Source organism: Chiloscyllium punctatum, chromosome 8 (assembly GCF_047496795.1).
Source record: "Chiloscyllium punctatum isolate Juve2018m chromosome 8, sChiPun1.3, whole genome shotgun sequence".
Lineage (NCBI taxonomy): Eukaryota > Metazoa > Chordata > Chondrichthyes > Orectolobiformes > Hemiscylliidae > Chiloscyllium > Chiloscyllium punctatum.
Window position 1 is genome coordinate 132,374,951 of NC_092746.1, and position 17,700 is coordinate 132,392,650.

Consider the following 17,700-nt stretch of genomic DNA (forward strand, 5'->3'; position numbering starts at 1 on the left):
ATACTAGTTAGATGTTTTAAAACACTTGTGCCAAATAGAGGCCACTTCAACAATGACTGAATAAGGATTGGACAGCTCAATCATAGCGTAGGATGAAAGGACTTATGAATGGTTCAAACTTCCAATGGCAGGTCACCAAGATATTTGGAGAGAGGCTAAAACAAATATTTTCACTGGCAAAGATTACACAAATGGATAAAATTTTGCCAGACATGTCGGATGGTGAGAAACCCCAATCAATAACAGTTTTCATGAACTGTCTTGCAGAGTCTTAAAGATTACAAAGAACCCCAGTCCAAAATCAGAAGCAATTATGGATGTGTCAACTATTTCCTGAAGAACCACTTTTGGAAACAATTTCTGCTAAAATAGGAGTGGAACGGTGATTCTTTTAAAATAAATACAATCAGATCATACACTGCATTTTGTCACAAATATTTAAAGATGGGATCAAACACCCCCTATGGACTAAGAATTACCAGGGAAAGGGTGGGATATATTGGACACCAAGGAGCAATCTATGCATGCAGACAGTGAGCATGGATGAATACATCTCATTTGTAATTAGAGGTAAAAATATTGTATCCAGAGACTTCAGTTGGGACACTCGGGTTCTAGAACACATTGAGTTTAATGAGGTATTAGAAGTTTAACAGGCATAACAGGTGCACAAATCCCTAGAACCTGAAACACCTCCCAGAGGGGGGTAAGGGAGGGAATTGTTAGGGCCCTGGCAGAGAGATTTAATACTTTGCTAACCACAGGTGAAAGGCCAGGTGACTAGCAGATAGCTAATGTCATTCCTTTGTTCAATAAGGGAAAAGTTCAAAGGAAAGGTGAGGGGCAAGGTTTTTTGAAACTAAGAGTGGTAAGGGCCTGGAACATGCAACCACAAGTAGTGGAGGCAGCTACAACAAGGGCATTTAAAGGGCTTTTAGATAAGCACAAGAACAAGGAACAGAGGGATATGGACCATGACCAAATAGAAGAATAAGTTTTATTTGGCCTCGTGCACCACCATGGGCCGAAGGACTTGTTCCTGCGCTGTTCTAAGTTCTAAAAAGGCCACAGGGTTTGGCCAATTAAACACTAGTTAGTCTGAATCAGCGGTAGGGAAATTGTTGGAGAAAATTCTGAAGGACAGGATTAATCAAGACTTAGAAACAAGGTTTCACCAGAGACAGTCAGTAGACTTAGAGGGAGATCCTGCCTGACTAAATCAATTGCGTTTTTTTTTAAAAAGGTGACTAAATATATTCAGGGTAGTACAATTGATGCGGTTGACATGGACTTCAGTAAAGTCTGACAATGTCCCACACGGAAGGTGGGTCCAAAATGTAGAGCATGGGATCCAATGCAAGCTGGCAAACTGGATCCAAAACGGATTTAGAAACAGGAAGAAAAGTATGATGGCAGAGGGCTTTCTTTTTAAAATTGGAAGCCTGTGACCAGTGGTATACAACAGGGATCAGTGTTGGGACTCTTACTTTTTCCTATCTACATTAACTACTTTGATGTAAACGTAGATGGTGCAATTAGTTAGTATGCAGATGACAGGAAAATTGGCAGTGGTGTCTTTGATAGTGAGAAGGATGGTCTTGGGCTATGGTCTGATATTGATCAGCTGGTAAACTGGGCAGAGCAATGGCAGGTCGAGTTTGATTTCAACAAGGACATGACGCATTTTGGAACATCTAAGGAGGGAAGGATATACACAATGGTAGGTCCGTGGGGAATACCAAGCAAAGTGACCTTGGTGTACAAGCGTACAGACTCCTGAAAATGTCAGCCCAGGTAGAAAGGATGGTGAAGGCTACAAAGGAGATACTTTGCCTTGGTTAGACAGGGTGTACAATAAAAGGACAAAGAAATCTTGGTAATTTTATAAAACACTGGTTAGGCCAGAGATTATACAATGTGCGCAGTTCCGGTCACCACACTGTCAGAAGGACATACCTGCATTACAAGTGGTGCAGAAAATTTACCATGCTGCTGCTTGGGACAAAGAGTCTCCGTTACGTGGAGAGACCGGATAAGCTGGGTTTGTTTTCCTTCAAGCACAGGAGGTTGAGGTGGGGGGCCATTATTAAAGGTGAGGAACAAGATCTGTAGAGTGGATATGAAAAGGGTTTTTTTTGGACACAGGGTATGGAACATGCTGTTTGAGGGGGTTGAGGAGACAGATACTCTTGCAACATTTAAAAAATATCTGGATGAGTACTTAAAATGCCAGGGCATAGTATGCTACAGACCAAATGCAGGTAAGAGGGATTAGTTAAGAGTTCATTGGTTGACACAAACATGATGGGCTAAAGGAGCTGTTCCTATGCTCTATTACAAAATCATGAATAGTTTGAAAATAATTCACATCTTTAGAATGTCACTCAAAACCTCAAGTATTGGGACAGTTGACAAACTTTGAACATGATCATTTTAACAGAACATTTGCACCTGCTCCATCATACATGACCACCATGGCTGATCATAGCCTGCTCCCAGTTTTCCTCCCACATCCGTTGATCCCTTTAGCTCCAAAAGCTGTATTGAACTCCTCCTTGAAATCATTCATTTTGGCCACAAATGTTTTTGCGGAAGTGATTCCAATGTCTCACCGATGTCTCTCCTCTGCCATCAACAACATCTTTCCTTCATCAACCCTGTCCTGCTTGAATTTTATCACTAGGAGATTCCCTCCCACTCCATTCACTTGAACTCCAGTCAACGAGGATTGGGCAGCTCCATTGACATACAGTAACATGCCACGAGAGGCTGAGAGCGCTCCATGGCAAGTCACCAAGGCATTTGGTGAAAACAGGCTAAAACAAGAATTTTTGACCTCAATCAATCCAGTCCCCCCTCATATTTCAGTCTTGCTAGTCCAGTAATCAGTCTGGTGAATCTTTGTCACACATCCTCTATAGCAAGAGCAAAATGACAATATTCCAGTGTGATCTCATCAAGGCCCCCACCTAATTGTAGCAAGACAGCCCTGTTCTTGTCCCCAAATCCTCCTCACTGTGAAGACCAAGATACCATTTGCCTGCTTTACTGTCTGGTGCAACCCCATGCTTACATTAACCAACTTGCTTACAAGGACACCCACATCTCTAATTACAATTTGCATTTGGCATGGCAGTCTGCACAATCCAGGGTAAAGTAGCGAAAGGAGTGAATTATGTAGAAACCTAGCAAGTTGAGATAGGGGCATCACCTCTCTGGATTGGAGTCTCTAATCAATTGGTCTGGCAAATGGATCCCAACAATTGACTTAACGTGCATTAAAGATCCCAACAATTAAAGGGAGTCAGGGGGCTGAGTTGAGTATGGTTGCCATTACAAAAGAGATAGTGCTAGAAAAGCTAAAAGGTCTTAAAATTGATAAAACTCTGGCCCCGATGGGCTACATCCTAGAGTTCTGAGGGGTGGCTGAGGAAATAGCGGAGGCGTTATTTGAGATCTTTCAAAAGTCACTGGAGTCAGGGAAAGTCCCGGATGATTGGAAGATCGCTGTTGTAACCCCCTTGTTCAAGAAAGGATCAAGACAAAAGATGGAAAATTATAGGCCAATTAGCCTAACCTTGGTTGTTGGTAAAATTCTAGAATCCATCATTAAGGATGAGGTAACTAAATTCTTAGAAGAGCAGAGTTGGATTAGAACAAGTCAACATGGATTTAGTAACGGGAGGTCGTGCCTGACAAACCTGTTGGAGTTCTTTGAAGAGGTGACAAGTAGGTTAGACCGGGGAAACCCAGTGGATGTGGTCTATCTGGACTTCCAAAAAGCCTGTGATAAGGTGCCACAAAGGAGGCTGCTGAGCAAGGTGAGGGCCCATGGTGTTCGAGGTGAGCTATTGGCATGGATTGAGGATTGGCTGTCTGACAGAAGGCAGAAAGTTGGGATAAAAGGTTCTTTTTCGGAATGGCAGCCAGTGACAATCGGTGTCCCGCAGGGTTCAGTGTTGGGGCCGCAGCTGTTCACGTTATATTAATGATTTGGATGAAGGGACTGGGGGCATTCTAGCGAAGTTTGCCGATGATGGACAGGCAGGTAGTACTGAGGAAGTGGGGAGGCTGCAGAAGGATCTAGACAGTTTGGAAGTGTGGTCCAGGAAATGGCTGATTGAATTCAATGCGAGCAACTGCAAGGTCTTGCACTTTGAAAAATGAATACAAGCACAGACTACTTTCTAAACGGTGAGAAAATTCGTAAAGCTAAAGCAGAGGGATCTGGGAGTGCTAGTTGAGGCTTCTCTAAAGGTAAACATGCAGGTTGAGTCCGGGATTAAGAAAGCGAATGCAATGTTGTCATTTATCTCAAGAGGGTTGGAATATAAAAGCACCATTGTGCTACTGAGACTTTATAAAGCTCTGGTTAGGCCCCATTTGGCATACTGTGTCCAGTTTTGGTCCCCACACCTCAGGAAGGACATACTGGCACTGGAACGTGTCCATCGGAGATTCACACGGATGATCCCTGGAATGGTAGGTCTAACATATGAGGAATGGCTGAGGATCCTGGGATTGTATTCATTGGAGTTTAGAAGGTTAAGGGGAGATCTAATAGAAACTTACAAGATAATACATGGCTTGGAAAGGGTGGACGCTAGGAAATTGTTTCCGTTAGGCGAGGAGACTAGGACCCGTGAACACAGCCTTAGAATTAGAGGGGGCAAATTCAGAACAGAAATGTGGAGACATTTCTTCAGCCAGAGTGTGGTGGGCCTGTGGAATTCATTGCCGCAGAGTGCAGTGGAGGCTGGGACGCTAAATGTCTTCAAGGCAGAAATTGATAAATTCTTGATGTCACAAGGAAGTAAGAGCTAGGGGGAGAATGCGGGTAAGTGGAGTTGAAATGCCCATCAGCCATGATTGAATGGCAGAGTGGACTCAATGGGCCGAATGGCCTTACTTCCGCTCCTTTGTCTTATGGTCTTAAGAACTTTAAGTGTCACTTCAATTGTTTTTCTCTCATGTAACTTATGTTTTGCTGTTAACGAATACCTGAAGTCTCAAATCTCTGACCACCATAGATTTAGACATGTTTTATCAAGCCAAGATTCATTCTGGGATCTGACCATTTTAACAGCAGCATCAGCCAGGATCTCAACAGGGATAAGCTGCATTCTTGAACTACTGCCATCCCTCAGGGTATCAATTCATCCACAATGCTGCCAGAGACCGAGATCTAGAATGTGGACCCAGTGACACCAAAGGAATAGAATGTGCTTCCAAGTCAGGATGGTGTGAGCAGTGGAGGGAACTTGCAGGGAGTGGTGTTCCCATGTATCTGCCACCTTTGTTCTTCTGTTTTGAGGTGGTCAGAAGATTGGGAGTTGCTGACAAAAGTTTTGTTGAGTTTGTGTGGAATCATTACCATATTTTGAACCCAACTGCATTACTTCAGGCATTCTGTTTGCTGCTCTAAAATTACTATTACATTCGGTGGTAGGCAAAGTAATGGAAAGGGTACTGAGGGATAGGATTTATGAGTATCTGGAAAGACACTGCCTGATTAGGGACAGCCAGCACGGATTTGTGAAGGGTAGGTCTTGCCTTACAAGACTTATTGAATTCTTCGAGGAGGTGACCAAGCATGTGGATGAGGGTAGAGCAGTGGATGTAGTGTACATGGATTTTAGTAAGGCAGTTGATAAGGTTCCCCATGGTAGGCTTATACGGAAAGTCAGGAGACATGGGACAGTGGGAAATGTGGCCAGTCGGATAGAGAACTGGCTAACCGGTCGAAGTCAGAGAGTAGTGGTAGATGGTAAATATTCAGCCTGGAGCCCAGTTACAAGTGGAGTTCCACAGGGATCAGTTCTGGGTCCTCTGCTGTTTGTAGTGTTTATTCATGACTTGGAAGAGGGAGTCGAAGGGTAGGTCAGTAAATTTGCAGACAATACGAAGATTGGAGGAGTTGTGGATAGTGAGGAGGGCTGTTGTCAGCGGCAAAGGGACTTGGATATGATGCAGAGCTGGACTGAGGAGTGACAGATGGAGTTCAACCCTGATGAAGGGCTTCTTCCCGAAACGTCGATTTCGCTGCTCGTTGGATGCTGCCTGAACTGCTGTGCTCTTCCAGCACCACTAATCCAGTATTTGGTTTTCAGCATCTGCAGTCATTGTTTTTACCTATGGAGTCCAACCCTGTCAAGTGCGAGGTTGTCAATTTTGGAAGGACAAATAAGAATGCGGAATACAGGGTTAACGGTAGGGTTCTTAGTAAGGTGGAGGAGCAGAGGGATCTTGGGGTCTATGTTCATAGCTCGTTGAAAAGTTGCCACTCAGGTGGATAGAGCCTATGGTGTATTAGCGTTCATTAGCAGAGGGATTGAATTCAAGAGTCGTGAGGTGATGTTGCAACTGTACAGGACCTTGGTTCGGCCACATTTGGAGTACTGTGTGCAGTTCTGGTCGCCTCACTTTAGGAAAGATGTGGAAGCTTTGGAGAGGGTGCAGAGGAGATTTACCAGGATGTTGCCTAGAATGGAGAATAGGTCATACGAGGATAGGTTGAGTGCGCTCGGCCTTTTCTCATTGGAACGGCGAAGGATGAGGGGTGACTTGATAGAGGTTTAGAAGATGATCAGGGGAATAGATAGAGTAGAGAGTCAGACTTTTTCCCCAGGTACAGAGTGCTACAAGGGGACATAAATTTAAGGTGGTGAAGGGTGGGGGGAATGTCAGGGGTAGGTTCTTTACCCAGAGAGTGGTGGGGGCATGGAATGCACTTCCTGTGGGAGTGGCAGAGTCAGAATCATTTGTGACCTTTAAGTGGCAATTGGATAGGTACATGGATGGATGCTTAAGCTAGGACAAAATGTTCGGCACAACATTGTGGGCCAAATGGCCTGTTCTGTGCTGTATTATTCTAGGTTCTATGTGCGTTTACCAGAATACACAGGATAGAACATTTAGGACTGATACGAGGAAACATTTCTTCACTCAAAAGCTGAAGGAAGTTGGGGAATTCTCAACCAAAGGCCACGTCATTGACTAGATACAAGATAGATAAATGTTAAGATTTAAAAGACATTGAGGGGTATAGGGAGAAAGCAATAATGTCTTGAGAGAGAACAGCCATGATCATACTGAATGGCAGAGAAGGATCGATGCACTGAATGGCCTACACCTGCTCCTAGTTGCTACATCCCATCCTAACTCAGAGGGCAAAGTAAAACATTTGCAAAGAGCAGCAACAGCTCTGAAGGTGTCAGTCATAATTCCTTCAATGAAGTCTATTTTATTAACTACCACAACACCATGTACACCAACACTTTCAGTGAAATACCATATCACTGCTAGTTCCTCCAACAATATCTCAGCTGGCAGCACAGACAAGCTGTTTCAAAACCAATAAACTCGGAGGCTGAAATGTCAGGTGATAGTGCTGTGAAGTGTTAGACTGCTTGACACTAACTGGACTTCCTCACAGGATAAGATATGCAGAGTCCTCAAAGTAAACCCACTATTCAACAAGTGGAAATCTGTGAAACTCAAGTTTTAAAACCATGAGAAGTCTGTGGAGTTAGAGAGGTAAGAATATTGGTGGTGTTTGGACAGACAGATGAACAGTAACAAAGGGGAAGTGGAGGTATGGGTGGGAAGGAAAACAAAATAACTTTTCTCAAGTTAGAAATTGGGCAAGGATTTACTCAACACTCAGCTGCCAGTGTTTGATGTAAGCCTGTCATTCCCTCACTTGGTCTCAGGTAAGAAATATGATCAGTGAGGAACCTTGGAGGGCACTGCATTAGCTAAACACCTAATTCATTCAACACGTGACAATAATCCAGTCACATGGATGCATCACCCTTCATCTCCCTGTTCCATTATATACTAAAAATATTCAGAATCTTATGTAGGTTGAGAACTTACTTTTTTGACAATACAGAAATGGAGAAGAGGAGAGACCATGAATATGTAAAGACGTGAAGATAAGCATTTTTCAGCATGAATTATCAACACAAATTATTTGAGCATCAATGTTTTGAGAAGGGGTTCCGAAAGTTACACGATTTCTAATAACCACACCAGTTTTGAAATTGTTCAATGTCCTTATTTGAGCCAGACACTATCAATGTTAGGTCAAGTGCTTACATCTTTAAAATGACAAAAATGAAATCGAAGATCAGAAACAGGGTAGAACATTTTTTTTTAAAGCTTAAAACAGTTAGAGCTGCTTTCATGTGACAGCTCCAACACGATCAATGTCATCCCCAGAATTGGCAGAGCTCACAGGGGACCTCTCAGAGAATGCCAATGCTTTCTCACAATCCCAAGTAAAATATCAGGGCACAAAGGTGGGATAGATCTAATTAGTTCAAAAGATGTTCCACCCCCAAAATCCAAACTTAATTCAGTCATCAGGGCTGTAAACTGCATAAAAACAACAAATTTATATAATGCAACAGAATAAAGAAACTTCTTCATTATGCTCTGTTCGCCATGCTCACAACAACCCTTTTACAGTGATTGATAGGCACGTTGTCAGGGTCTGCAATAAAGTAGTTTGTCAAATAAATGGGACTATCAATCAGGAATTAACTAACATGTAAACCCGAAAAAGTAGAGATCTTGAAAACAACAAAAAACCAACGGATGCACTCCATTTTAGAGAGTGGGATACCAGTACAGCAAAAAAGCATGCAGCAACTTCCAATAAGAGACTTGTGGACCCTTCAGCAGTCTGCTCATTGCAGCACTCCATTAGGAAGCAGCCTGGAATTTTCATACCAGCAAGTGAGGAATCCTAGGGTCCACTAACTCAAGCTCTTCCACAAAACAGAAGAGTTTGATGAGAAAAGGATCTTGCCCCCAAACCAATACCTTACCAACTGCCCAGCACACATGGATCCCATCACAAGCTGCCCGAGACAGTTCTGCCATTCATGATGATTAGCCTGCAAACTAACTTTATGAACTTATCTTTTCCCCATATCCCTTCATACCTTCAGATAATAAAATATCTAACAATCTCAATACTAATAGCATTATTTGATTAGACCTCAATTGGCTTTGCAGAAGAAACTGCCAAACTTCTTCCACCAGAATAAAGCAGAAATGATTTTTGTTTCTCTGATGTTTTAACCCAAGCACCACCATAACCTTCTAAATTCCCAGACAGTGTGCAAACTTTCCTTCAATTTAAACCCTTGAAGAGCAGGTTATCATTTTGACAAATCTACACTACTCTGACAGAGGTTAACATATTCCTGAGGTGTGGCCTTGACAACTGATTGCAGTAAAGCACAGTTCAGACAGGTGACAGAACCTGGAAGTATTCTGACCTGCAAGGAGACGACCGTAGAACTTCAAGAGAACACAAACATGCTGATGAAAGGGTGAACAAGGGTACAATTGCAAGTAGGGGAGAGTAGCAGATGGGCATGGAGATATGTGGACAAAATCAGTTAAAAGTTGCAGGGCTAACAGTAGATCAGACATACAAGATCTCTGGACTTGAAAAGGAGATAAGTACAAAAGAAAGGAAATTATAGTAAACCTTTACAAAAAGGAAGGTTCACCCTCAACTGGAGTACTGTGTAGGACACTACACTTTATCAAAGATGTGTAAGCATTTGAAAAGGTGCAGAAAGACATGAGACCTCCTTTATGTGGATAGATTGGACAAGCTGGGGTTGTTATCCACAAAGATAGTTGACAGGAGATTGGATAGTGTTCAAAATAACAAGGGGTTGAGACAATAGTGAAGGAGAAACTGCTCCTGCTGGGGGAAGGAGCAGATTAATTACTTGAAACGAAAAAATTTGCAGGGTTGTGTAGGAATGATGATGGGAGTGAAACAGTTTTTTTTCCCAAGAGGGCTGGCACAGATACAAAGTTTACAGCTGCTTCACTTCATTACGATTTGGAGACCAGTGTACAATTGACATAGGACTTCTATCTCACATTCTGTTCCCCCAGATTTAAAGGCCAGTACTCCATTAGTATCTTCCCTAGACCTATTGAGATTTTAATCTGTGCATCTGCTCCACAAAGCCTTTCCAGCTTGCCATTTACAAGTCCCCCATTTAATTATTATTTTTAAATCCAAAGAGGATGCGCTCATTTGTCTAGCTTAAAATTGAGCAGTCACTTCAATCTCTAAAATGTTATGCTTTATCTGCATTGTTAACAATGCTTCCTTTTCAAAACTGAACAGTGCTACACAGATCCCAATCGGATGTCTCACACCGCTTCTGGACAGAGCAGGATGCTTCAATCAGCAGGAACTAAGTACTAAACAAATAGCTCCAGTCTCTTCACCTCAAGCTGTTGCAAAGGGCTTCCTAAGTATTTACCCAAACTAAAAATTAGTTATTTAGGTACTTCACAAGCTGATCAGAGTCAGATACAAAGTGTACACTGCATGGAGTGCAAAGCTGAAAGTCTGCCCCCAGTGGCATATCAGAATCCTTGGAATCACATGCTAGGTCCAGCTGCTTCTTAATGGTAGCATTAAGAATTTACAAGAACAGTGCATGAGCCACAAGCCTGATTTTCAGTCCAGAGCAACTGAGCCTCAAACAAAGCTATCTCTTGGTAATAAGCTAGGAAACTGCTAACATTTCAGTGAGCACAGGGGATCCCACCTCAGAGAGAAGTGCTCAACCTTTACATTAAAAGATGGACCAACTGCATCTGCAGGTAATGCAGCACAGTACCAGTGACAGCTACAAAAGGATCATGGAAACCCCACAAAGGACTCACCTGCAAGTTAGTGAGTTGTTGCTGCTGATGAGCAATGGTTTGCTTCACTAATACACTCTTAATGCTTTGTTCCATTGCATACTTCTTAGCCTGAAAGAGATAAGCCAAAATATGAAGCGTCACTGGTACAATTCCTCAGCTAAGATAATGTGCATCTATATTGATTAGACATGGAAGGTTTCTATGATACATGCGTAGATACAAGAAACAGGTCCTTTGGTCCCACGCCAAGCAACAGATGCCAAATAACAGTTATCTCAATTACCTGCATTTGGTCCAGACTTTGCTTTAGTGTTTTAAGCACTCACTCATCCAGATCCTTCTTGGGTGTTGAGAGTGCATCTGCCTGTACCACACTCAGGCAGTGCATTCCATATTTTCACCACCCTCTGGTGGGAAGACCTTTTCTTCAGGTCCCCTCTTACCACTTACTCTTCACCTTCTAAACAAGAGGGCATACATTTAAGTGCCTGTGCTTAATTTTGTAAGCCACAGTCAGGTTTCCCCATCGGCCTCCTCTGCTCCAGGGAAAACAAACACAATCGATCCATACTCCCCTCAAGACTTGGTGAAACTCCTCCAAACTATCTCCAGTACAAACATGTCCTTCTGATAATGTGACCATCAGAACTAGTTTCTGATGTGCCCTAACTAAACGTTGTGAGCAGACTTCCCTGCTCCTGCACTCTACACCCCAGCTAATGAAGGCAAGCAACCCACATGCCTTCTCCATACTGTCTCCCTGTGCTGACACCTTCAGAGAAATACAGACTTGTAACCAAGGTCCCTTTGTTCCTCAGTGCTCCCTAGGGACCTACCATTCATTGTATATATCCTTCGTTAGACCTTCCAAAATTCAGCAGCTCACACTTGGCAGCGTTAAATTCTCTGCCAATGCTCTCCCCAACTTACCAGCTGATCAATAGCAAACCTTAGCCTGAGACCATCCTATCAACACCATCCTCAATTTTTGTGACATCTGCAAACTTACCAATTATATCTTCTACACTCCATTCAAGTCATTAATGTAGATGAACAGTGTACCTTCCAAACTGATCCCTGGTCACAGGTTTCCAATCACAATAACAACCTTCCATCATTAACCTTTGGCTCCAATCTGTAAGCTCAATTTGGATCCAATATGCCAACTTGCCTTGGAGCCCATGGACTCTTCCTTTTTACAATAGCCTTCCACGCAGGACCTTGCCAAAAGCCTTACTGAAGTCCATGTAAATCATTTCAATAGCACTAACCTCAAAATTTTCAAAAATGCTCTCCAACAAATCTGTTCTGACCAGCCTTGACCAATCCCTGCTTTTCCAAGTTTGTTGATACTGTCCTTCAGAATTTTTCCAATGATTCCCCCATCACTGACAGCAGACTAACCGGTCTGTAATTACCTGACCTATCTCTGCTGCCCTTCTTGAACAAAGGAACCACATTAGCCATCCTCCAGTCATCTGGCACTTTATCTCTGGTCAGAAAAGTATTAAATCTCACTGTCAAGGGCCTCACCAATCTCATCCCTAGTCTCCCATAGCATTCCATTTGACCCAATAAGTCAACGAGTCTCTGAAGAGTAACCCACCCAGACCCATTCTCCTGTATTTATCCATAACTAATGCACCTAACACTATGGACAATTTAGCATGATTGATTCACCTGACCCACACATCTTTGGATTGTGGGAGGAAACAGGAACACCCAGAGGAGACCCATGTAGACACAGGGCAAATGTGTAACCTCTACACAATCAACTGAGGTGAGAACCAAAACCAGGTCCTTGATGCTGTGAGGCAGCAGTGCCATAAGGAAAGATACATTCCCTGGGCCAGAGGGGATATACCCTAGGTTACTACAGGAAGGGAAACGATTGCTGCACCTTTGTCTTTGCATCCTCACTGTCCACTGGAGCAGTGCCTAATTGGAGGGTAGCAAACAATTCGCTTATTCAAGAAAGGGAATTACAGAACAGTCTTATACCTGTGGTGGGTAAAGTACTGGAGAGGATTCTGAAAGACAGGAATTATGATTACTTGGAAAACCATAGCTTGACTACAGATAGTCAGCATGGCTTGGTGAAGGCAAAGTCATGCCTCACTAACCTCACTGATTTCTTTAAGGATGTGACAAAACACACTGAAGATGGTAGAGCAGTGAATGTGGCTTACATGAATTTTAGCAAGGCATTTGATAAGGCTCCCCATGGTAGGCTCATTCAGAAAGCAAGGTGGCATGGGATATAGGGAAGCCTGTCTGGATGCAGAAATGGCTGACCCTTAGAAGGCAAAGGGTGGTAGTAGATGGAAAGTATTCAGCCTGGAGCTCAGTGACCAGTGCTGTTCCGCAGGGATCTGTTCAGACCTCTGCTATTTGATTTTTAGCAATGACTTGGATGAGGAAGTGGAAGGATGGGTTAGTAAGATTGCCAATGACACAGTTTGGTGGAGTGGTAGATAGTGTCAAGGGCTGTTGCAGGTTGCAACAGGACATTAACTGGACGCAGACCTGGGCTGGGACATGGCAGATTGAGCTCAACCTGGAGAAGGATCTTGGGGTCTATGCCCATAGATCCCTTAAAATTGCCACTCAAATCTATAGGGCTATCAAGGCAACATATGGTGTATTGGCTTTCATTGGCAGGGGAACTGAATTTAAGAGCAAGGTTGTGCTGCAGCTCAATATACCACTGCTTGTGTTCCGTTCAGATCGCCTCATTATAGGAAGGATGTGGAAGCTTTAGAGACTGTGCAGAGATTTACCAGAATACTGCCTGGATTGGAGGCAGGTCTTAAAGGTTGAGTGATCTAGGGCTTTTCTCATTGGAGCAAAGAAGAATGAGAGGTGACTCGATAAAGGTGCACAAGACAATGAGACGTGTAGATAGTGTGGAGAGCCACAGACCTTTTCCCAGGACAAAAATGTCTATCATGAGGGGGCATAATGTTAAGTTGATAGGAGAAAGGTTTAGAGGAAATGTCAGAGATTGGTTCTTTAGAGCGGGTGTGTGGAATGCACCGTCAGCGGTGGTAGTGAAGTCAGAAATATTAGGGACATTTAAGTGACTGCTGGACAAGCACATGGACAGCAGCAAATTGGGAAGGGGGGGGGGGGGGGGGGTGTAGGCTAGGTGGATCTTAGATTAAGATAATGCCAGACAGCCAACCTTCTATCCATGACAGTACTGGGCCTGTAACACCATGGGCCCTTACTCAGCAGCCTCCTGTGCAGCACCTTATCAAAGGTCTTCTGAACTCCAGGTAGTAATATCCATTGGCTCTCCTTGGTCTAACCTGCTCATTCCCTCAAAGGATTCTGACATTTGTCAGGTAGGACCTCCCACTGAAAGCATGCCAACTTTGCCCAATCTTGCCATACACTTCAGAAGTAATCAGAGATCTTATCCCACAATGGACTCCACATTGGCACCAACGACATAGGTAGGAAGAGGGCTGAGGATGTTAGGCAGGCTTTCAGGGAGCTAGGTTGGAAGCTCAGAGTTAGAACAGAGTTGTTGTCTCTGGTTTGTTACCCGTGCCACGTGATAGAGAGTCGAGGAATAGGGAGAGAGAACAATTAAATGCGTGGCTACAGGGATGGTGCAGGAGGGAGGGATTCCGGTTTCTGGATAACTGGGGTTCTTTCTGGGGAAGGTGGGACCCCTATAAACAGGATGGTCTGCACCTGAACCTGAGGGGCACCAGTATCCTTGGCGGGGGGGGGGGGGGGGGGGTGTTTAAACTAACTCTGCAGGGGCATGGGAACCAAGACTGTAGCTTTAGGGTGCAGGGAGGTTAGGAACATGGCATCAATCACAAAAGGAGGGTGCCTGTAAACAGGAAGGTGGCTTGAAGCGTGTATACTTCAATGCAAGAAGTACACGAAATAAGGTAGGTGAACTTGCAGCATGGGTTGGTACCTGGGACTTCGATGTTGTGGCTATTACGGAGACATGGGTAGAACAGGATTGGCTGTTGCAGGTTCCAGGGTTTAAATGTTTTAGTAGGGTCGGGGAGAGGGGGGTAAAAGAGGGAGAGGTGTGGCATTGCTTGTCAAAGATAGTGTTACAGCAGTGGAAAGGACGATGGATGAAGACTCGCCATCTCAGGTAGTTTGGGCTGAGGTTAGGAATAGGAAAGGTGAGGTCACCCTGTTAGGAGTTTTTTTTAAAACAGGCCTCCTAATAGCCCGAGAGACGTAGAAGAAAGGATTGCGAGGATGATTCAGGAGAAGAGTGAAAGTAATAGGGTGGTTGTTATGGGGGACTTTAACTTCCCAGATATTGACTGGGAAAGCTATAGCTCAAGTTTGTTAGATGGGTAGGTGTTTGTCCAATGTGTGCAGAAGGGTTTCCTGACACAATATGTAGACAGGCCAACAAGAGGTGAGGCCATACTGGATTTGGTTCTGGGTAACGAACCAGGCCAGGTGTTAGAATTGGAGGTAGGTGAGCACTTTGGGGACAGTGACCACAACTCGGTGACTTTTACTCTAGTGATGCAGAGGGATAAGTGTGCACCGCAGGGCAAGAGTTATAGCTGGGGGCAGGGAAATTATGATGCGGTGAGGCACGACTTAGGATGCGTGGCTTGGAAAAGTAGGCTTCAAGGGAAGGGCGCAATTGATATGTGGAGCTTGTTCAAGGAGCAACTATTGAGTGTCCTTGATAAGTATGTACCAGTCAGGCAGTGAGGAAAGGGTCGTGTGAGGGAGCCGTGGTTTAATAAGGAATTGGAATCCCTTGTTAAAGGGAAGAAGGCGGCCTAAGTAAAGATGAGGCGTGAAGGTTCAATTGGGGCGATCGAGTGTTATAAGGTAGCCAGGAAGGATCTGATGAGAGAGCCAAGAGCAGCAAGGAGGGGACATGAAAAGTCCTTCATTGGTAGGATTAGGGAAAACCCAAAGGCTTTCTATAGGTATGTCAGGAATAAAAGAATGACTAGGGTAGGAATAGGTCCAGTCAAGGATAGTAGTGGGAAGTTGCGTGTGGAGGCTGAAGAGATTGGGGAGACACTGAATGAATACTTTTCATCAGTATTCACTCAGGAACAGGACATTGTTGCCGACGTGAATACTGAGTCACAATTAATTAGAATGGACGGCTTTGAGGTATGTAGGGAAGAGATGTTGGAAATTCTGGCAAGGGTGAAAATAGATAAGTCCCCTGGGCCTGATGACATTTATCCCAGGATTCTCTGGGAAGCAAGGGAGGAGATTGCAGAGCCATTGGCCTTGACTTTTATGTCCTCGTTGTCTACAGGAATAGTGCCAGAAGACTGGAGGATAGCAAATGTGGTTCCCATGTTCAAGAAGGGGAGTAGGGATAACCCTAGTAACTATAGGCCAGTGAGTCTCACTTCTGTTGTGGGCAAAGTCTGAGAGAGAATTGTAAGGGATAGGATTTATGAACATCTGGATAGGAATAATGTGATCAAGGAGAGTCAGCATGGTTTTGTGAAGGGCAGGTCGTGCCTCACAAACCTTATTGAATTCTTTGAGAAGGTGACTAAGGAGATGGACGAGGGTAAAGCGGTAGATGCGGTATATATGAATTTTAGTAAGGAGTTTGATGTGGTTCCCCATGGTAGGCTACTGCAAAAACTACGGAGGTATGGCATTGAGGGTGAGTTGGAGGTTTGGATTAGGAATTGGCTGGCTGGAAGAAGACAGAGGGTAGTAGTTGATGGTAAAGGTTCATCTTGGAGTGCAGTTACTAGCGGTGTTCCACAAGGATCTGTTTTGGGACCATTGCTGTTTGTCATTTTTATAAATGACCTGGAGAAGGGGCTAGAAGGTTGGGTGAGCAAGTTTGCGGATGATACGAAAGTCGGTGGAGTTGTTGACAGTGAGGAAGGATGTGGCAGGTTACAGCGGAATATAGATAAGCTGCAGGGCTGGGCAGAAAGGTGGCAAATGGAGTTCAATGTAGCTAAGTGTGAGGTGATTCACTAAGTGTGAGTAACAAAAAGATGGGGTACTGGGCTAATGGTCGGATACTTGGTAGTGTGGAAGAGCAGAGGGATCTTGGTGTCCATGTACACAGATCTTTGAACGTTGCCACCCAGGTAAATAGTGCGGTGAAGGTGGCATATGGCGTACTGGCTTTTATTGGTAGAGGAATTGAGTTCCGGAGTCCTGAGGTCATGTTGCAGTTGTATAAGACAATAGACAATAGATGCAGGAGTAGGCCATTCTGCCCTTCGAGCCTGCACCGCCATTCAATATGATCATGGCTGATCATTCCTAATCAGTATCCTGTTCCAGCCTTATCTCCATACCCCTTGACTCCACTATCTTTAAGAGCTCTATCCAATTCTTTCTTAAAAGAATCCAGAGACTGGGCCTCCACTGCCCTCTGGGGCAGAGCATTCCACACAGACACCACTCTCTGGGTGAGAGTATAAGACTCTGGTGCGGCCACATCTGGAATATTGTGTGTAGTTTTGGTCACCATACTGTAGGACGGATGTGAAGGCACTGGAACGGGTGCAGAGGAGGTTTATCAGGATGTTGCCTGGCATGGTAGGAAGATCGTATGAGGCAAGGCTGAGGCACTTAGGGCTGTTTTCATTGGAGAAAATAAGGTTTAGGGGTGACTTGACAAGATGATTAGGGGTTTAGATAGGGTTAACCATGAGAACCTTTTTCCACGTATGGAGTCAGCTATTACGAGGGGGCACAGCTTTAAATTAAGGGGTGGTAGGTATAGGACAGATGTTAGGGGTAGGTTCTTTACTCAGCGAGTCGTGAGTTCATGGAATGCCCTGCCAGTAGCAGTGGACACTCCCTCTTTATGGGCATTTAAACGGGCATTGGATAGGCATATGGAGGATAGTGGGCTAGTGTAGGTTAGGTGGGCTTGGATCGGCGCAATATCGAGGGCCAAAGGGCCTGTACTGCACTGTATTGTTCTATGTTCTACATTAGAAACCACATTGAAGGACAACAATCTCACAGAAGAAACACAAACTATCAGACAGACAGTTG

The 17,700-nt window shown here is 44.2% G+C and overlaps 1 protein-coding gene across 2 annotated transcripts in view; it reads right to left on the reverse strand.

Annotated features, from left to right (window-relative positions):
• LOC140480936 (poly(U)-binding-splicing factor PUF60-like) overlaps positions 1-17,700 on the reverse strand; it is an 85,027-nt gene that overhangs the window by 49,187 nt on the left and 18,140 nt on the right. For both annotated transcript variants that reach the window (XM_072576547.1, XM_072576546.1), the window contains exon 4: positions 10,714-10,803. In XM_072576547.1, coding sequence (XP_072432648.1) covers positions 10,714-10,803 — 90 coding nt within the window. The remainder of the gene's footprint in view (positions 1-10,713; positions 10,804-17,700) is intronic.